This window comes from Megalops cyprinoides, chromosome 3, assembly GCF_013368585.1.
Source record: "Megalops cyprinoides isolate fMegCyp1 chromosome 3, fMegCyp1.pri, whole genome shotgun sequence".
Lineage (NCBI taxonomy): Eukaryota > Metazoa > Chordata > Actinopteri > Elopiformes > Megalopidae > Megalops > Megalops cyprinoides.
The window spans coordinates 9796803-9819207 of NC_050585.1; the positions used below are offsets into that span (position 1 = coordinate 9796803).

General features: G+C 38.7%; 2 protein-coding genes across 5 annotated transcripts; both read left to right on the forward strand.

Annotated features, from left to right (window-relative positions):
* Positions 1 to 336: 336 nt before the first annotated feature.
* On the forward strand, positions 337 to 7575 carry LOC118774984 (tsukushin-like). 4 transcript variants are annotated; one of them, XM_036524639.1, is made up of 3 exons: positions 1792 to 1916; positions 2311 to 2379; positions 4868 to 7575. In XM_036524639.1, the coding sequence occupies exon 3, from the start codon at positions 4874 to 4876 to the stop codon at positions 5912 to 5914; it is 1041 nt and encodes a 346-aa protein (XP_036380532.1). In that variant the 5' UTR covers positions 1792 to 1916; positions 2311 to 2379; positions 4868 to 4873; the 3' UTR covers positions 5915 to 7575. The 4 variants fall into 4 exon arrangements, with proteins under 4 accessions (XP_036380533.1, XP_036380530.1, XP_036380532.1 ...); XM_036524640.1 differs by lacking the exons at positions 1792 to 1916; positions 2311 to 2379 and adding an exon at positions 337 to 568; XM_036524637.1 differs by lacking the exons at positions 1792 to 1916; positions 2311 to 2379 and adding an exon at positions 1196 to 1258.
* A 4367-nt stretch (positions 7576 to 11942) lies between these two features.
* On the forward strand, positions 11943 to 21319 carry LOC118775289 (alkaline ceramidase 3-like). Its single transcript, XM_036525123.1, has 11 exons — positions 11943 to 12054; positions 15050 to 15160; positions 15385 to 15437; positions 15772 to 15824; positions 16909 to 16990; positions 17379 to 17414; positions 19567 to 19625; positions 19794 to 19895; positions 20405 to 20509; positions 20772 to 20817; positions 20943 to 21319. Exons 1-11 carry the CDS (start codon positions 11952 to 11954, stop codon positions 20994 to 20996), a joined length of 804 nt encoding a protein of 267 aa, XP_036381016.1. The 5' UTR covers positions 11943 to 11951; the 3' UTR covers positions 20997 to 21319.
* The last annotated feature ends 1086 nt before the right edge of the window (positions 21320 to 22405 follow it).

The following is a 22405-nucleotide window of genomic DNA, read 5'->3' on the forward strand; positions in this document are numbered from 1 at the left end:
CGAGCTGTTTAAGAAACGAAATAAAATCTCATAAAAACAAATAATGTTCATTTTAAGAGGAAGGGTATACACTTTCACCGCTGGTATAACGGTTGCACCTTACTCCAGAATATTCGTCGGCAATGATAATATATTCCACGTAAAATGGCAAAGCCTATACACGTAGGCTACATCTTATAAGCTCTATATACATTTTTTTTTTCTGTCTCTTTCCTTTTAGAAAGTTGCACTGTGGACTTTTTCATTTACCAATTATTTTGTATTTCATAACAGTTCCCAAAGCAAAGACTAGACACTAGGGTGCGCGATGGCATGCGTACAGTTTTGGAAGGCGAATACGTCTAAATGACTGCCTAAAATGTGGACTGTGCTCTATTTACTGCTTTAATTTGTCCTTTTGGTGCCAAAGAAGAAGCCGAATAGCTTATATTAGTAGGCCTAATACACAACTATGGAATTTACAGAAACTGGAGCCGGGAGATCTTCGAATCCTGGGGATAGGTTTGATAGGTGAAAGCTGCTGACAGCGAATTAGCTTTCTAGCGAACGCGCTACTAATCGTAAAACGGTAAGCGTCAGATTAAGTTTTGAGTTTTGACATTTTGCGGATGACACCACATTCTGTCTTTTGAAGCCCATTACTGTTGATGCTAACGTAACATGTTATCGAAGTTGGCCACGCTTTAACTGGACGCGGTTTTCTAATGACGCCAGGTTTTCGGCAAGTCCGTGCCATCTGCATGGTTAATGTGACGAGCTAGCAGGCAAATAGCCGGCCTTGAGATCACAACGAGGCTATCGCTTAGACTGAGACGGAATGCTGCCGAACTTTACATCGCAGGAATGCTATACCGGGTGTTTGGCTCTGCCGTCAAGTTAACTAACGGATACTTACATGGCTGCAAATAAGATGAGCAACATGACTTCAAAGTCAACAGTACGTCACATGGAGACAAACACTGAGCAATAAAGTTAATAAATGTGAGATTTTGTAATATTTTCGATGACAGCCAAATAAATCCTTTGCTTGGAGCGCTGACATATCACTCGACTAGCCTGTTCCCTAGGTATTTGTACAAGTGGGCCTTCAGTTTGCCCATTAGGACATTTTAGTTCTTGCATCATTTTACATAATGTCCAGTAGTTTATGTGCCTCTAAATACGTTTTTTTTTTTGCCTATGGTGTCCTTGCTAGGTTAGTATGTTTCGTCCTGAGAATATGTATACCTGACTGATGGCGATACCACCACCAGAGCTAGTAAGATATGGTGTAATATAGTTTTTTGTTTGTTGATGTTATTGTTTTGGGGGGAAGAACCCACAGATACACATACGCATATTTTGAGGAGGGAGTGTTGGCAGCTTCCATCAGGATAATGGTAAGATAAACAATGATGGTAAAATGATAGGAAAATGATAAAATAATAGGAATTTATAAGCAAATGCTTACTGTTATGTAAACTGCATGTGGACATGCTTAAAGATTTGTGTAGTTGTTACGTAACTGAGTGGCTTATACATAAAGCCATAAAAGATAGGGATAAACGGTAGGCAACTACGTAATGCGATTATGAAATCCTCAGGTAAGATGCACCTTTTGCCTAATGCACAAGTTAATGATCAATTTTTGAGCTTGGTCATGCTGGTATATAATCTTGTCATGCATGCTACTCAAAAAGGGCATATAAGTGCATTTCGTCTCCTCTGCCGTGTCCCTTTAGCCTATATCGTTTTTCTGTTGTGATTTTGCTGCCAAGTGTGGTAAGAGGTTTTGAGGCAGATCATTTGTCTATACAAAGGACAAGGGGCAGGCTTTAGTTTTGAAATAAAAGGCTTCTGTATGCAAACAACTTTTACAGAGAGCAACAGAGAGAAGTACAGGTGAATATGACATTGATAAAACGACGAATTTAGAGGTAGTAAACAAATTTCTCCTTTGTCTTAATGATTACCTTATATAGGTATGCATTGTTTGACTTTTAACGTTGAAGTACTTTTATAAAAGTTAATAGTACAGCATGTAAATATTATTGCAAAAAGCAATAGCTGTCAGTATCCTTTTCAAGAGACACGTTAGGAAACAATATATAAATGTATACACAGTGATGTTCTTGTATGAACCATGGAGAAAAGAGGGGTGAATGACTTTGTTAGAATGAGATCAAATCCTTGGGTGGTCTGAACAGAATGAGAATTAGGGCAGATATCACTGAGGTAGGACCTAGAAGGAGACTGACATCAGATACAGGAGTCTTCAAAGCTGTGTCCAATGAAAAAGTAGCCTCTTATCTTGTTTTCACATCTGGGAAGTCAGCCGGCAGCTGTTGATCTTGCAGGGCAGTTGCTCTCAGACATAACAGGTCTCCTTCCTCCTGCCAGGTAGGTATTCCATCCTGGTCTCCTGAGTACAGCTTTGTTACAGTAAAAATTTTTCCAGTACCATACAATATAGGGAAGTTTCATTTGAATCAAAAAGATGCAGAGTAAAGAATTGTTGGAGTTTTAGGCAGTAGGATTGGTCTTCCTGGGTTGTACTAACAAATAAAAGTTTCTGAAAAAAATGTGTAACCGTTAAGAAAAAAATCCCTCCATATTGTGGATGATTACATGGCAAGTAAAAAACAAAACTTATAAACTTATAGGTTGTAGGTTGGTCTGATGTTTGACAGCTTTTCAAAGTGGCCATGGTAATCAGACAGGTCTCAGTGAAAATGCCACTGTCATATGCAGCGTTAATGGGGCAGAAGTGCATCATAACAAATGATTATATAAATTTGTTTCGGGGCGCTGGACAATTGTTACTTTTATAGTGGCGTTGAGGTGTTGAGACATGAAAAATGAACTGTCTAACATGGTCTTCTGAAGTCTAGCTCTGAAAACAGCCCTTCTCTCTGAACATTAAAGAGTGCACTGAAAAAGGGAACACCCAGGGTCACTAATCCAGCATGAGGTAGCTGAGTCAGGCCTGGACCATTCAACAAACACATACTGTACACTGGCATGTACTCATGCCTATTATTGCAATTGTTTTCAACAAACTGTCCCCGTGGATCAGAAGATTATGATCACAATAATTTCCCAGCATGCAATGTTTTAATGGCCCGTGTTGAGACCTCTTTAATAATCCTGTCTTTTGTAGTGGATTGAATGTTTTAATGCACATTGCATTAACCAAAGGAATTCAAAACTGAATGGGTGTGCATCTCCTGACAATGCAATTCAATTCAGATTCCAGTTTGAAAGGAGTGGCAGAGGTAAAAGTCATGTGCCCTCTGTCACTCCTCCAGAGAAGCAGTTATGACATCCTGTGACAGATTTACAGGTTGTGGTATTGCTCCAAATGGCCTGTGTCCTTGACTGAGTTCAACAGGTTTGAACAGAACATTTGAAAAACAAACTGGCTCCCCCAGCCTGGAAGGGTGATGCCAGTGAGTAGTCATAAAGTTCAAAATCAGTGCATGAAGACTACTAAAATTCTGTAACGTAAACAATAAAAAACAATAAAAGGTCATGTCACATGACCTAATTTTGCTTAATTTTTACAGTTATATTTAACAAATAATAAATGTGTTAAATTTGTCAGATATTAACACATAAGTTTGTTGACTGTATAGTATTGTTCTCCTTTTTGAAGAAAAAAAAAAGTAAACTGTGTCTTAAAAGTGTGTATTTGTAGCCACAGACCTGCTGCCAATACAAAACAACACAAAAACATTATAAATAGCAGAACTGAAGGAAGCCAAAATGTTAAAGTGAAATGCAAAAGAAAAATGAATAAAGAGCACAATGTCTGCAGAAATCCCTTGCAACAGGGGAATTCTTGATTTTCAGTTGCTGCTCCATGGTAGAGCTGTCCATGAAAGTGGAGTCCTAAAGAGATATGTAAATGTGCAGTGCATAACATCAATCCCTGTCATTTTTAGACAATGTATTTTGATTGACCAAATTTGCTGTTTTAGAAACTTAAATGCTGGATACCACTGTGAGGATCTGCTGCACCTTGAATTGTATGGTTTCAAGTACAATTCAGTCAGTGTGTTGTTTTGAAAACCTCCTAATAATTAATCACTATTCTCAGGGGCACAGCAGTAGTACCCCATCTGAGACATGGTGATTCTATTTAGGGTTGTTGATGTAGTAGCAATGTGTGTACGCACACGCAGGTGGATAGGTGTGTGTGTGCATTTGTGGGTGTGTGCTCACACATGTACAATCCATTTTAAGCCAACACAAAGGGGACGTGATGCAAGGAATGTGACACAGGTTTCTTTTTATTCTGGATACTAGTGGTGGATATCACAAAACCTTCTTAATGAAGCAGTGTATAGAATATTAGTTAAATGTAACAATCCTGACGCTGTGGGGATTAGAATGGTGTTAATTATTCTCAGTAAGGCTACCGTTAACTTTTCAACAAACTCAGCTGACTTTTTTCTGCAACTGGGGAAATTGAAAATACAGATCAGCAAAAGTCAGATCTTGCATAGTTTAAGATTTATGTGCAGTGTGGCATGAATTTTTTTGATGTACCTTCCCTTCCTGTTTATTCAATTCTGCATTGTCACTTTTGCCTTTTTGTGGTTATAAAAGCATTAAAATTCATTAATGTCAGGAATGGCCTTACAGCATTGTTAGCCTGCTTTAAGCTGTTATCTGCACAGCACTTGTCTTATTTTCTGGGGTAAGGAAAAAGTAATGCTAGGTTAAATTAGTTATTGATTTTAGCATATCACTATGGCTTTATCTTTTCTTAGCACGCAGGCTTTGCACTTAGTGTTTGTTTTTTCATACAAAACATCTTTCAGGTTTATGTTTCACACATAACTTGCTTTGTGATGTTTTCTGGTTTTGTGTGATTCTTTAACAGAGTGCCATGTCGACGTTCCTGTGCTTCCATGTATTTCTGCTCTTCCTCGCGGTGTGTGCAGTGAGGGACTGCCATCCAGGCTGCCGTTGTGAAGTGGAGAGCTTCGGCCTGTTTGACAGCTTCAGCCTGACGAGCGTGGACTGCAGTGGCGTGGGCCCTGACGTGACTCCCATTCCCATCCCTTTAGACACCTCCTTCCTAGGTCTCTCCTCTAACTCCATACGGACTGTCACGGACTCCATGCTGGCTGGGCCAGGGTACACCACGCTGGCCAGTCTGGACCTGAGCAGCAACCTCATCTCCAAGGTGGACAGTAAGGCCTTTTCCAGGCTCCGCTATCTGGAGACTCTGGACTTGAGCCACAACTCACTGGACGAGCTGGCAGATGGCTGCTTCTCTGGCCTACCCCTGGCCGAGGTGGATCTGAGTGACAACAGGCTCCAGGAGCTCGGGCTGAACATCTTCACAGTCAGGGGCCGGGGGAGGCCTGTGATTGTAGATGTGTCCAACAACCTGGTGAGGGCGGTCTCCAGAAATCCACACACGAGCCCCCCAAACTTGCAGAGCCTCACTCTGGCAGGAAACCAGCTGGAGGCGGTGCCCAGATTGCAGGGCGTTCCTTTGAGGTACCTGAACCTGGACAGAAACCCTATATCCAGAATCGAGAGGGACAGCTTTGTGGAGCTGAAGGATCTGGTCCACCTGTCCCTCAGCAGTCTTCCCCAGTTGTCCACCATCCAACCCCATAGTTTTCGAGACCTCCACAACCTGCAGGTCCTTGACTTGTCAAACAACACCAAACTGACCTCATTGAACTCAGATGTCTTCCATGGCCTGGTGTCCTTAAAGGAGCTCAATTTGTCAAACTCTGGAGTGATGTCCTTGCCAAACAACATTTTGAGTCACATGCCAAGCCTTAGAAGCATTACTCTAAGGGAGAATGTAAGTTGCCGGAGAACTCAAAAACAAGAGCAGTTCCATAGGCATATTGGGCTGCCAAAAAGCAATAAGATTCTGACCTGTGATGTCACAGGCATCATTTCATGAGAATATTTGCAGTACTGTATACCCCAGAAACCCACAAGAGCCTTGATGTGCCTTTGTATTACTCACAAGCAACAAAGAGGAAACTTAAAATTCCTCCCAGACTTGATTGCTCATTTCAGTCCCAGTTTAATTTAGGGAAACGAAACAATGTGTTGCTGCACATTATTCTTTTTAAACCCCTAGGAGAATCCACCTTTCAGTCCACTGTTCTGTATTTCAAGAGAATATATGAGTGAGATAATGGAAACTGTGGTTTTGCAGTTTTGGTGATGTGTTATCACAAAACTGACACAGTGTGATGTAATGTAGTAACACAGTTCACTTACTGACCCCAGAGGATTAACACTATGTGCGAATGGTAGCAATAATTTAATAAGGAAATCTGTTTTACTCAAGGCGGTTATAATGCACAGATACAGAATGAATGTATTCTTTTAAGTTATTCATATTTTGTTATTGGATTATACTTGAAAGCAATAATGGTGATGAGACATCAGACATCTTTTAATTCATTAGTCCCAGGGGTGTGAATTTACATGTATTTAAATTTTAAAAATGATGATATCATCAAGGAAATGTCAAAAATGAGTTTGCATGAACAACATTAAACACTGTACTATACACTGACATATTTAATAGTGTCAAAGTAAAAGGCCAAACAAGAATCTGTACTGTGAAATGCATGGGTGTAACAGCCTTTATCTCTGTGCAATTACAGTCTAGCTGATATGTTACAAAGTAATCAAGATACTGATTGCAAGCATTGTTATCAGTGTAAAGCAAAAGTGCCTTAGAATGCAGTCTCAGAGCCAGTAAACAGAGGAAATGTAATCACTGAAGTACAGCAGATGGTTATGAAGAATGCAGCTACGCTCTCAAAAACTAAGCTTCATTTGGTGTCTATCTGCCATCAGTTGCCATCTGGGTTTGGGACCGTGTTATTCAGTGTAAATAAGGTTGGGCATTTGACATAATATAATATTGGAAGGTGCAGTATTTATGTGTTGGTGGTGTAATACTGTGGCCACAAGCCAGAATGTCACATCAAATCAAAAAAAATTTTTGGAATGTACCTATCAGAACAAAGTAGACAACAGAACAGAAGAGTAATACACTGTTCAGTGTGGCATGTAAATCTGTTTTCACTGATCTTACTTTTGGTTGTGAAAGAAGAATTTCTTCTAAGCCAGTCAATTACCACCTGCTGAGAAAACCATCTATCACTGCCTATGTCCAATGTTCTTGCCAACAGAACTGTCCAAATTGTGCCTAGGAAAATACACTGTGTTAGTATATTAATGGTTTACCCTATGCTGCTTTTTGCTCTGCAAAGCCAAGGGATCATTTTTTCAGTACTCATTATCACAAACCTCACAGGATCTAGCAAGCACTTCTCTTGATAGAGGTCTACATATTTTTTACATGCTTTTGCCCTTATTGTGGATGCATTTCTCTTGTCAAAGTCAGCAGTCCTTCTGATAAATCAGTTCGGAATAAGACTGACTTGCTGTGTAGTTTGGTTGGGACAGTTTTATGCTTTCTGTAAATGGGAAATTGATCTTAAATATCTGTAATAGTGATTTAATCTACACTTGAACTTTTTCTATTTTTTTCTTCATATTTGCACTTGAAAATGTATGCAATATAAAGTCTTGATATGTTTCTGCTGGCAGGAAATGTCAGTGTAGTGTCTGTACCAAATGCAAATTGTCTTCAGTAATTTAGCATGAGTGCCAAGTTTTATATGTGGGTTACAGTGTATTACAAAGCATGTATTGGTGTACTTTAATATGTGAATTAAATGATTATTCCTACATTATGTTTCCTGTTGTTGTGTATTATTATACATGTCCTGAAGGGCTTGAAAAATTACATTTCAGTGCACTGTGAATGAATGTTTTACACATTCATCTTTTATCCCTTTTCTTCATAGGGAAACTCCCATGCTGTGCTTTGGCCTCACCTGTAGTTTGTGTGCAGTTGATAGATTTGTCTACAAATGGTAGTCAATAATAAAACATTTTACAAATATAATTTGTTATTTTCAGTTAAATGGGAGTTATTCAAGAAGAGGAAGAAACAATACACAATATACACACATACAATTGTATACATTGTAAGGCAGGTGCATGGCAAATGACATAAAAAGATGCATTACAGTCCACATACAATGCTCCCAAAAACAATTAAGTTTATAGTGTTTGCACGTAGTTCGCTCATTTTGATCACTAATAATCTTCTTCGGGAATTTATGGATTGAAACATTGTTCTTTTAGGAGCAAATTCATGCACTTTTTTGGGGAAGCAGACAGTCTTGGAAATGACTTCTCATATTGTTACTCATTGTGCATGTAAGAATCATAGTATTTCAGGTACTCCTTCCACTGTAGAGCTGGTACCATGCAGGCTTGGGTGGGTCGCTCAGTGTTCTTGGTGGTTTTCTAGCTCAGAAATGTTTCTCCCAGGTGAAGTAAACACAAGAAGGCAGAATCATTATTAAACCATGGAAGCTGTCTTAGTAAGCGACAGCATTTGGCCCCTCCGGGCAAATCTAGTTTATCTTCATCTCATTCTGTTCTCAATTTCCTTGCCATCGTTGCTCTGCCTGTACACTTTTGGGCTGCCTGCTCTAACTAAAAGATGTCAGCTCCTGAAAGTAAATCAGAAGAGAGAGGAAAACTCTAAAGGGGGCTGTTCCTCTCTTGGAAGGCCCAGCCATTTGGGCCCCACAAGGAAACTTTATTCATATTTCAAGGAAACACCTATTCCACATATTCTCCTGGTAACAATCAGAAATCACTATGTGCAGTAAAGAAAGACTTTAATGTTTGTACAAGGACAGGCAAGGCAGTGCAGTAGAAAGACCCCATGTAGTAAATTAACACTTTTTCCCAAGCCAAACTTGGCCTTTGACATTGCATTTGAAACAGCTGCAAATGTTGCATTGTGCTTACATGCCACATTTTTCAAAGATCAAGACTGTGTGTTGGTCTGCAAGACTATTGAAAAAATTACTACTCTGGCTGATAGAGTACAAGTGGTCAAATGCCAAAACAGTAATCACATCTAGCTGGAAGAATGGGAAATGTCATGTACCAACCACAGGACGTTGACTAAAATGCAATGGGGTTGTAGCACAGCTGGAACACAGCTGGGCCTAACAAGCCTAATCTTGGCTGCTTGCTTGATTAGCCTACTTGGTTTTCCATTGCAGTAGTAAAAGGTATGATATCTGCTGTACTCTTGTAAGCATATAAACATTTAAAGGAGTTTATAAAGCGCTCTACTTTTCATTAAGCAAGCAATGTGTTCGCTAACTAAGATGAAAAAAGTAACTTCAGTTAGCTGTATTTTGTAGGCATCCTATTATAGATGTGCAAAGTATATAGCTAGGTTGACTTTCTGGGAACATTCTATGTTTGCTGCTCTAACATTAAGCAAATATAAGGCTAACCAGTTAAATTCAGATTGATTTGAACAAACAAGTGTTACAGGGTGATTTCATTGTATTACAAAAGTTAAACTGCTGGCTTCATTTATATCAACCACAGTCTTCTCTAAGACTTCCTTCTTCCTGACAGGCACTGGCTGAAGCAATTCAATTCAATATACCCTGTTCCAAGTACCATATATGCTGCAGGGCTTCAACATGTTCTAAAATGGCTTGACAAAATATACTGTGGAAAAAATGATCAGAGACATCTCTGTTTGGCACATCAGTGTGAAAAGAACACATATCACTTGAACTTACCTCAAATAAAGACTGACTGAAAATCTGAATTTTTAGAATGGTATATGCTATGTTAAAACACAACATTGTAAACTACAACAAGGTTGAGGGCTCTATATATTTTTCTCAAAAATTTTATTTTTTTCCACTTCTTATTGGACCATATTTGTATACTTCCCATTTTGTTAATTATTTCAAAATCAGAAAGCAGTTGAATTTTGAACTCTCCTTCCAATGTCAGCATGAAGGGATTGTGCATTTGTTTTATAGGTCCACAAGGACTACAATCTTCTGCTTACATAAGCAAAGTAAAGATGCAGAAGCATAGTAATAGTGTAGTATAATGAAAAAGCTTCCACCTATAGGTATGGTTTGCTTTTACTAAAAGAGACTGGATGAGTTCAATGTTTCGCAATAGTGAACATAACTAAAAGACCTTTGAGTTATCTAGCCTTCCTCTGTAATATTTGCAAGAATTCCAACTTGCAAAACATCTAACAGATACAGACAAGTACAATTTAAGTAGGCTTACAAGTCCAATACTGATGGTCCTCTCATAATACATGTCAAAGACAGCTAATATTATGTCACTCTGTAGGGACTGTATAATAATAATCATAATAATATGAGGAAGAAGGATAAGATGTTCATTTATAAAGCACCTTTCATACACATTTCATATTTCCAAATTGTATCAATGTAAGAACATACAGTGTGAATGCAAAAATACAGCTAAGACCAGACTACATTAAAATTACACCACAGTGAATTATGAGAGGTTGTATTATCTATATATAGGCCTACAGTACCAGTCAAAAGTTTAGAAACTTTTATTCTTTGTATTTACTACTTTCCACATTTTAGAATAGTAAAGGCATCTAAACTATGAAATGACACAAACTGAAAGAAATTCATCTATAGGCATCGACTTCACTATTCATATTTGTCTAAGAAACAAATTTCAAACATTTAAGTACAGGTTTTTAGATCAAAATGTCTTTGAATGCATGTTTCCTGTTATCTTAATCAGGTGTGTCCTAACTTTTGACTGCTACTGTACATTTATGCTCTCTTATAGGAGTTTAATTAAAATGGCACGGTACTGATCTTTCTACTCATCCCATCTAAACAGCTAGTACGAGTAGCACCTATTCTAATCACTGTGCCAGCCACATATCTGGATTACTCTGCAGTGAAATACAATTTAGCGGGGTGAAGGTTCTTCAGAGTTGTGATCTGTAAATCCAGCCGTCCTTTTTATCTACTCAAGTCTTGGGACACCGAAAGATTCATGATTAGATATGATGTTCATTTTTGCTCTTTTGGACAAAGTGCATGATGAATGAGCAGAGAGGGATACCTTCCTCTCCATTCAGCTGGATGCATTGTGGTAGAGCACCTTCACCTTAATGTTCATTTTGACTGTTTAGAATAAGTCCTATCACTACAAAGGTTGTTGTGGTTTCCAATGGGTGAAATCAGCTTCTTTTTAAATGCATTCCCAGACAGCACAGCATGATAATGAATACAATGGAGGAAATAACTCTGCTACCGTTAAAAGTGTTTGGTTTCATTCCGTGAAAACATAATTATAGATTTCCATTTCAGTCAATGGGGAGAGGGCAACAAAGAAATTCCAGGCAGAATACCATTGTCCTGCATAGGGTAACAATGGCTCTGTTTGTTTACAGTGCAAACCCCTTACTATAGAAACAGCTTTGGCTCAGCTTCACAAAAACAAATCACCACTAAGCTTGCCTGTCAGTTCAGTCAACTGCTGTCGTTCACTGAGTATAACTGCTTAAGTTATGAAAATGCAAATTGGTCCCTATTTGCGCATTCTGATCAGTTGAAAAAGTCGCAAAAACAAAATTAATTGAATAAATAAATAAAATCACCGCAAGAAATACAAAAAGCATGATTTCATACACTATTACATGAATGCATTACTGAATGAATGAATGCAAAAAAAAAAAATGCACATTCGTGTTTACAAAATACCGTTTCAATTTGCAAAGAAACACGACAGCTTCGGTGGAGTTTTTTGTTATTGTGTTTGTTATTGAGTTCAGTTCAGTCTGATCGTATCCGAACACTTCGGTGAACGTTACGAAATTAAGTAGGCTACAATGAAAAAATAAATAGACTATGCATCAGTTCCCTCATCTGGGTACGTGTTGCAGTCTACCCACACCTGCGATCAGGTTGTATCACCTACAGCAGTTCCTGCTTGAACGGAGATAAAAGTACGTTACTATGGTGATTCAACACCCCTCCCGTGAATAGCCAACTGCTCTTTTTCCCATCATGGCTCCTTCGGTACAGAGGCAAGGATTCTGGGGTCCGCCAACCTCAACATTAGACTGGTGTGAGGAAAACTATGTCGTCTCTTTTTACATCGCAGAATTCTGTAAGTACACCATGGATGCGCATCTCGAAAGCGAAAGAAGCAGTTTTACGCAGAGGGCAATAAACAGACACAGTCATGCGGAGGCCTGTCTCTGAATGGAGCTACTACGGTATATGACTGGTAACATAACCGTACACTTTTACTGCAGTGTGTGGAGCGAGATAGCTCATTTGGGAAGTCTCACCGGGAAACAGCGCTCAATTCGAAATGAAAGTGTAATGTCTGGGGTGTTGATTTTCAACCACGATTAAAAAATTGACAGATTTTGCGGGCTGAACCAGACCGATGAGGGCGTTATCTTTTTCTAGGACGTCAGTTGCTCTAACGTGTCTTATAAGAGTGTTGCAACAGTGATCACGATCACTTAGCTTCGTCGCTAGCTGTAAGTCAGGATGTTTTACCATTTTTGTATATGTGCCCCTAACATACAAAATACAGCATAACATGCAAGATAATACAACATAGACACTGATAACGCCAAAAGGTTGTAGTACAGTATACATCTTCGTTCAGGTTAACTACAGGTGTTGTGCTTGAACATGTGCTTGTTTTGAGGTCGGTGTTTACTTCAGCTCTTTGCTTTTAGTTTCAGGGGTATCGTTTCAAGTAAACCGTGACTATGAAAAACTGCTTGCTTAAAATTCTGATATGAATACGTGCAATTTAATTCATTCAGATTTAGTTCTGATCAGATAGAACCGAGCACACGCGTAATTTTTCCAGTAGTGATAATAATCGTTTCAGAAAGTCTGACAAGAGGAATGAGAAACCGGCTCCTCTACATTTGTATTAAGCGTTGTAGCGCCCTGAACCCGCGGTTAACCTTGATCTGTCTTTTGAAAGGGTGACGGAACTAAGACTATGCTGTACGCAGTAACAAACGTGGCCGAATCAGTAAATAAGCAACATTCTTTTTCTCTGTCATCCCCTGTGCTCTACTCGCCATATCCATGCGTGGGTACTCAGCTGCTATTCCGTGGACGGGAGTCATAAACTTTCACCCAACATTAGCTACCTTTCTAAAATACCACGTGGTGTAGTGGAATACAGTACGTACATTACTGTAGCGAGGCAAATCATTTATCATAACAGAGCGTGTACAGTTCATTGTCAGCAACGTAAGAGAGTCGAAATGTCATTAAATAAACGCAGTTTGTTCCGGTCATCAAAGCACATCAAAGAGTAATCCCTTAACGATGTGACCTTTTATTAAAACGTTGGCCAGAATCTGTTTCAAAAGGAGTGACCTGGGGCCAAACCATTGCATCCCGTGATGCATTGCATCCAGCTTTTATTTCTGAAATGCCAGGACACCCCTGAATGACATTAGGATGGGGATGGGGGAATGGCCACTGCTTTCCTGGCCAATTTCTGTCTGGCCTTGCAGTCATCCTCAACATAACTGGTGAGATTCTTCACCACCTGCTGCAACTGTGTTGTGAACTTCTTGCATAGTACTGTTGCTCAGTTGCTCCAGTGGGTCCTAAAAACAGGTCATCATCATCATCATCATCAACATCATCATCATATTTCCAGTAATTGATCTGCATTAATACAGTTAGTTATGAAGGTTATCAGCTTTATTAACCTTAAAAAATACAATTGTGTGGGCTGGAAATTGCATTTCAGTGAAAAAAATGTATGAGACATGAACATTGAGCAATACATTAAATGAACCAGGGGAAATTCCAAAACAGGTCATGATAGTTTGTGACTTTTGCTGTTGACTCCCATCTAAGATGCTTCTAAAATCACATTTTGCATGATGAAGAGTATTTCCTAGGTCAAGGTAATTGAAAATAATGAAGATTGAGATTAAAAACAAAATGGCCACACTATTTCTGCTTCAGAATCTGCATTCCACCTCCATAGGTGATCCTGGAGCCTAAATCACATTGGTCTAGTGTACTGTGGGTGAAACAGATCTTCATTTTCACTAAAAGATGCAATGAACTCTTTTTTCGCAGTCTTGTAGTTTCAAAAGTAATCACTGAGCTGTAAGGAATTTGTGGTCACTGTAAGTGGAGTTGCAATTCCAGTCTGTCTTAATCAAATTAAAACCAGTATGACTTCATAAACAAATAAATATGTATCTTGTTCAGTATATTATTTTTGTTTAATTGGTTATGAAATATGTATGAAGTTATACTTACTTAGTCATAGAGCATGTCTAAAAACAACTTGTTATGAGATTGCCTCTTTTCCTTAGGCAACCTTGTTGGATGTGGAATCTTCTAATGTGGTTTAGGGATAAGATTTCTCCCTAAATGGCAACTGCAGTATCAGGCTGAAAAGAAAGTGCTATGTTCACTAAAGCTGTTTTTTGTAAAGGAAGTCAAACAAAAGGCAGCCTTTGTAGTGATTTTGTTCCCATTATCGGGTGTCCTTTTCCTTTGTGCTGGACAGATCTCAGTTTCCGAAACATCAGCAAAGTAGCACAATGGCAGTGTCCGAGGAGACCGCTGGTGTGCATCAGACAACAAATTCACTTTTGTCAACAAATCTCCAGTGGAGGGCTGAACAAGTTTTTTTCTCTGCCTTTGAACACACAAAAGAACCAAAAAAGGCTTCATTTAAGATGGATAGAATCATTGAATAAGTACAGTGTAATACACTACCAGCAACTATAGCTTTTGTACAGTTTAAACAAAAGGATTGGAGAGATTTTAATTTTTTACATATTGAAGTTGGGATATGTGGAATGTTTTATCTGGGGAATAAGTGAACACAACTTACTCCTTTGACATATGAATCACATTTGTTATTAGGCCAGTGTTCGGATTTGGAAAACTTATTCAGAATGTAGGCCTCAGTAAATTATGTAGGGTCACTGTCTGCATTCTATATTTAGTACTCAGAATTCCTCTCTTTCTTTAAATGTTACCATTACTAGCCAATGAAGATGGAAGCCAATTTATTTTTTTTCACACCACTTAAGTCTCAGTGTGAAAGTATGTCCAGTCTCTTGAAGCATGTTTATGTTTCATTCCAACAGGGAACACTGTGAGCAACCTGATTATGATTCTACCTCCAATATATGGTGCCATACAGACTCTCAAAGATGGCCTTGAAATCTGTTATGTGTTTTCATTTTTGGGACTTGCAGGTAAGCATGCTGAATTTACAGGCACTCGATGGGTCTATGCAGTCAAGTCATGTAAAAGTAAATGTAAATCCAACTGTGCACGTGATGCTATTATACTTTTTGTATTTAGCTATATTTGCATATATATATTTTTTTGTAACCAAAGCAGACACCTGAAAACTGAAATCCAGCTGTGTGTTTTTAATTTTCGCTGACAGTTGTGTTTGTTTGTTTTTTTTCTTCAGCGGTTGGTATTGGTTCATGGTGCTTCCACATGACACTGCAGTATGAGATGCAGGTGAGCTGCTTTCCCCTGTATCTGAAGAATCCTTACAATCCACCACCACACTCTGCTTCTGCAGTCAGTGTTTGCTGGTGTGGGTGCTGGAAATCAGACACCGCATCTATTAATATCTCAGAATGCACTTTAACACAGGCTGAAGCGTGATTCTGGTTGTTTGTTAAATGTGACCAAACGTGATCAGCGGTTGTGAGAAACGATCATCTGTCTCCAAATGTCAGAACATCATAGGCTGAGGGGGGAAAATAGAGTCAGAAATGGAAATAAACAAAAACCTCTGTTTTAACAGTGGATCATTGTTCTATTCCCACATCTTGTTTCCCTGCTGTAGTTACTTGATGAGTTGCCCATGATCTACAGCTGCTGTGTCTTTGTCTACTGCCTGTAAGTGCTTTCTGCTGTTAAACTAATGCCTAGTGCCTTCCTGCCTTGCTGTGAAGCTCTTTCAGATTCTTGACTTGCCACCCCGCTCAGCTATATTGATTATACAGCTGATCTCCTCATTATGAATAATAAGAATCTGCAGCTTCATTACCTCTGATTCACATTTATTTGTAATGATTGTTTATGTCCTTTATTCCTTATTGTGTTGTGCACTTTGGCAGAGTAAGAATGCTTGTCTGACACTTTTTGTGACAATAGTGCGTTTGATTTCTTCTTGGTTACAGATCCCATAGAACATTTTGTGAACACTGGATTGTGAAACGTAGTTGCCTACTCCTTTTCTTTTTGTCAATCTTTGAGCATTTCAGCTATTCACAAAAGCATTTGATGAGGCAGTATGACGTTGCTGACATTTATTTAACAAATAGACATCTATGCATTATTAAATGAAGGAGAGGGAAACATACTAGTAAACAGCTAGATGCTCTGCTTAAGGAATGAAAGGAATTTTAAGGTCATGCTATTTTTATCAATGCAAATATTTTCAAAATAAACATTTGTCAAGGGAGGAGGGGGAGCCAACAAAACTGAAAAATGAAAAATGACTGACATAAGTTTTTCTTCAGCACCCCAGGTATAGAAACAAGAGAATTCCTCATATCTTTATTGAGTTGGTCTGACCTCTGTTAAGAGTAGAGTTACTCTCTCAGCTGACTTGATCAAAACCCTTGATAAGCGGTAGACACATGTTTCTACAAAGTGTTCGCGTGTAAGGCATTAAGAATTAATGAGCTCAGTACTTTTATGACCTGGTAAGAGCACATCTGCCCTGCAGTGTGCAACCACAGTTACACCGCAGTCTTTTCACATGTAAAATATGCCTCTGCTATACTATAACTTGCTTTTCATATTTAATGAGGCACTGCATTTTCCTTTTATTTTGACTGCTACAGATGTGCACACAGCTGATGGCACTGTCTAACTTCCATATAGATGTCACAAGCCTGGGCATCTGTATGGATTAACTTGCGTATTAAAATATAAGGACTGTGTAGAATGACATGTGTTTGTGCTGCTGTTGCAGATATGAGTGTTTCAAGCAGGAGAAGTCCATCAGCTATTTGCCCATCATGATTTTGCTGGTCTTCAGTGTTGCAGTTACTGTGGTGAGTCTCACGTTTTCTACACCAACGTTGCTGTGGAACTTGGTGGTAGAGCCTGAGCTCATGTGGCTGAGTCATTCTTTCTGTTCAGTACATTGTATGAAAGGGAGAGGGGGGGGGGAGTGCAACAGTCGTTGTAACTGGACTGAGTTTAAATTCGCTGTAAACATTTATGCTTATTTGTTAAGCAATAAGCCTTATGTCATTGGTTGCCATAAAAACCTATTTCTCTCAGTTAAACCCCCATTTGTGTAAAAATCTTTGACAAACGAAAATTAGTCATTGAGGTAAAGGACCAGAACAGCGGGCATTGCTCAGTGGCATACAACAGACTGTATGCCAAATTGACCATCTCAACATGAACATTTGACTCTTTGCTTGAATTTTGTAGGTGTACCTACAGTGGAAGGAGCCAGTATTTCATCAGGTTAGTAAAGCCACACCTAGTGGCTCAGCATTCAGCAAACCCTTTATTTGCTATTAGGGCTGGGTAGAATATGAATTTGTTGTAGGGAGGAGTGAAGAGAAGTTGAACATTAAAGGACTGAAAGGTCTATTCAACAAAAAGTAATGTGGGTGGGGGTTAGGGTCACATTTTGGGAATGTGACCCTGGGGATGCAAAATCATTTCCCTGGAAGAAGCTTAATTTTCGCTGGGACTGAATATCTAATCTGTGACACTCAGACATCTAGAGAATCACACGCAGGTTTCTGTGGGCTCAGGTATAAAGGTGGCATCCTGGGGATTTCTTAACATGGGTAATTCTGGATGTATGGGCTTTTCAGGCAGTAATTCATGTTTGAATCTCCCTGCCATCCTTCTACTTCACTGCTGATTAGACAGTGTGAAAAAGTGCACATTAAGCTCTCTGACTGCTGTATCCTGTCAGTAAATGGGATTATCTGAGGGTGCTACAGTGATTATCGGTGGCCAGTGATTAAATGTGGTCTCATAATTTCATATCCCCTGTGTGAATATATTGCATATGACCTGGGTTATTCTTTTTATGATACTGAGTGTGTACAACTTTTTTTTTTAGCTCTTTCACAATATCATTGACCATTCCGAATTTGGGATTATGAGTAAGAACTGACAAACCGGATAAAGACAGTAGCTGTTAGGTGAACAGAGCCACCATGCACAGGAATATTACACCTCCAAAACAGATTGTTTCTCCAGTCTGGTGTTCGATAAATATGATAACAAAGAAGTGTAGTGAAGGAGGGAAGGAGAGAACAGAGGTCTGTAACTGCAGCCCTGGACTCATGCCTCATGGCACCAGCTAAGTGTCTGACACATACCACAACCTAACCTTTTAGAGCAGATTCCACACTCTGGTAAGTGACGTCACTTTTCAAGGATATGCTGAATGCTGCTCATTAAAAGATTAATGTTAGTTAATGTTCACATTTACAGCATCATTGGTTCTAATTTGGGACCATGTGCGTCAGTGCTGTGATGCGTTGTAAAGTAAAAATAATGTATTGGAGCAGTGACATGCTTGTACAGCACTATTTTGTATTATACTGTGTGTATTTCATGAAGCTACACCTTTGTTTTCCGTTCTCTCCAAGGTTAGTAGAAGCCGTTGTGATCTCATATATATATATATATATATGTATATATTGATTGAATGATTGAAACAATTGATTGATTCTAAATGTCATAAATGGATGCTTGGTCTTTTGTGAGCAGTAGCCGCCTCAGCCACCTGTACCGTTGGGAAGGCCAGTGTGCTGGCATTTTAAGATGAATTTAGTGACACCTAGTGGTTGGAACTTGTGAGTTCCATTTAAAAGTTACTGCCAACTAAAAGGTAAAGTTGTACGAGTGTGTAGTAGAGAATATGTCATGAGGAGTGGCCAGTCATTGTAGACAACATATTGGATCACTCAACCTTAACAGGAGCTCAGGAGTAAGTAAATCTATGGGCAGGTGATTTTTGCCTTTTAATGTGCTTATAAAAGCAAAAAAAAGTAACTTCAGGTCACTATAACAGACTGTACAATAGTGGGGGGGGGGGAGGGGGGGTGAAAACACCAACCGTGTTTAAATAATTGTCTTAATTACAGCAGACAACAGTGAAACCACAAAAGGCAGACAATTGTGATAGCTAAATAAATGTTTCAATAATAACGAAGGGCCCTTTCACATGAGAATGTGAAAGTTGCTATACAGATAAATGGATGCACATAAATCAACACAAAATGAGATACGAATGTCACACCTTCACTAAGTTATGTGCCCCATATGCACATACATACTAAATGAAAATACGAGCAAAACACAAGTCCTATACTTTTTACTCATATGATCCCTTTTGACAGTTTACAGCTCTGAATAAAAGGCTAACAGTGTGGTAAAAATGCGACATTAAACAGTTTAGTTGCAGCTACCTGAACTTCCCCAAGAGTGTGTGTGTGGATTGTTACACAAAGAGAAAGCCAAAAATGACTGAGTTATTTCAGTGTTTTGAAGTGCTGCCTGTTGTATCTTCTTATGATATAGAAATGATCAACAAAGTATCGCCATCTACTGGCCACTACACAATGCAGTTGATATATGTCTGTTTCTTCAGGTCATGTATGGATTACTTGTTGGTTCCTTGGTCTTCCGCTCTGTCTTCATAGTTTCATGGTAAGAGTCTCTGTATTGCAAAATGAGCTGTCCATGAGCCTGGCAATGTTTGCAACATGATATCGATATATAGTTATCTGGAATGATACTGTGGTATTTGGCATATGGTATTAATGTAATGCTTTGAATTATGGAATTCTTTTAATGGATTTGCCTGTTTTCTTACAGTGTGTACCCGTGGCTCAAGCCACTGTGCTACACATCCTTAGGAGTGTTTCTGCTGGGATTTGTTTTCTGGAATATAGACAATCTCCTGTGTGACACACTAAGGTAAATGCATCATCAAATGAAAGTGATTGGAAGAAAAATTGCACACATTTCCCAACACAAGTTTTTTCTCTCTCGCATTTTGTAGACTCAGTTTGAAGGGCTAATCCTGAAACTGTTTCCTTCTTAAAATGTGTCACATGGTCTAAATAAATCTAAATTTACATTTGTTAGGATATGCACAAATCTGAGAAAACCTCACATGGTGTGTAATGAACCATGGTTAAAATGGAAATATTTAGTAATCAAAAATATGCTGGATGCTAGTTTATAAAACAGTATATAAGTAAACAATGAAAACAAATGAGTCCAAATATATAATATTTAACAAAACAGATCGATCACATAGATGGGTGACTTTTCACTAACACACTTCTGTGCATGTAATGTTAAGCAGGAACCTAATGAGCTGAATGTGTGGACCAATGGAAGGCTTTTTCCAGTCAGTGTTTTTGTGCTAAAGAATTAAAATGCCAGCTTCTGTTGCACATCACTGTGATTTCCGGTCCCAGAGCTACTCGACAGAGGCTTCCCCCTGTTGTTGGTGCAGTCACGCAGTTCCATGCCTGGTGGCACATTCTAACAGGGCTGGGATCCTACTTGCATATTCTATTCAGGTAGGTATAGTTCTGGCAGTCAGCTTTGCCTTACAAGTTGTAAAAGATGGGGAAGGATAAAGAGTTCTTTGTAATGTTGCTTTCTTTCATACCAGTTTATTAATGTCATAGCAGACCACTCTTCTTCCTATTTGACCACATTCTCAGATGGAAATCAACCCAAATGTGTCATTGGACTGTTCAGCTGAACTAAAAATCTGAATTCTAACTCTAATAATTCTAATAATAAACATAAAAAAATGTTTATTTCACTGTTCCAAAGCCTCCAGACGAGAAGTACCTACCTCAAACACAGACCAAAAGTGAAGGTCAGTATGACTGCAGTTTTGCCTTATCATCCAGTCTTATTTTATACATTTTGTATTTTATCCAGTTATTTCATGCTTATACACTAACGTGTGGTGACTTGTGGTGAAATGTGAATTGTGCACAGTTTATATGTGGAGTGTGGCCTGTGATTCATGCTGAGCCCCAGAAGAGCAGCTGAGAGAGGGGAATTAAGGATTGGCTACCCCTCCACACCAGCTGCAGTGCCCATGGTATTCAGCGGACCACAAGAGACCAGTAGGTTCCCTTTCCATCAACCCAAGGGATTCTTTTTCTAAAGCTCACCGATTTGCCAAGAGTAGCATTGACAGTTTTCAGGGAATATGGGGGTTTTCCTTTCACAGTACTTTATAGAGTAAGCCAGATGTCTGTGGTGAATCTGTAGTGAAATTGCTGTGACATTGCAAATGTTGTTAATCATCACATTCATGCAGGCACACACACACACACACACACACACACACACACACACACACACACACACACACACATGCACACATTCACATGGAACAAGAACATGAACATTTGAACAGTGCTTGACATATGGAAGTTAGCTTTTGTCCTGAACATGGGAAGAAAACAAACATATAGGCAGTAACCTGTTTCTAATAAATCATGATAAAAATCATGATGTTTGTTTATCAGCAGAGGCTGTGCTTTTCTGGATGCTTTTCTGAATTTATCATTTTGATTTTTAGACTCAAATAGTCTAGACTACCTATACAAATGTTATTTTCAGAGGGAAGCAATGGTTCTATTTGTGCTGGTCACAAACAGACTTATTAATATGACAGGAATGTGATGCTGTTGCCTTGTGCCATTTTATTTATTTGTCTTTGCAATGAATGTGTCACGGAATTAAACTTTGATGTCATTTGCACAATATGTCAAGTGCAAAACTTGAATGTAGGTGAGCATCACCAACGCAGGAGAAGCGTCATTTGCTTGTGAAGTTCTGAAGGTCTTGTTTTTCACAGCTCCTGCATTCCAGATGCACACTGTAAGACTGAAATTATGCAACTCAATTATACAGATATCAAGTTCATTAGTAGGGACATTCCCACATTAAAGACAGATCTCTGAAATTCAGTTTAATTCTAATGCTTTTAATTAGTTTACTAGCACTGTTATTGCCATTAATCGGTGTTACTGATTTTTAATCAAAGAGAGGATGTCATGTATTACCAGTAATCATTTACACATAATAATTGTAGAAATAAAAAAACCCCTTTTTTTCTGATTCAAAATGTGTTTTTGTACATTATGGCTGAAAATGATTTTTTTTTTGATTAACTGCTAATATTGTGTAGTGATTGAAAACCTGTTTTTCAGGTAATATAAAATTTATAGTATGTTGATCAGTGTATGGATTTGAATGAATTCCTCGTTCTTTTTTGACACTACCTGTAAAAATTTGATTTTTTTCTCTTTGTTTTGAATTATATGCATATTATTTAAAAACATAATAACATGACAATTAAGTATCTTTATGTTGTTGTACTGGTAGACTGAGTTCTGTGTCCACACTCAGTTGGCTTGCTGCTGAAATCTATAATGAAGTTATAATGG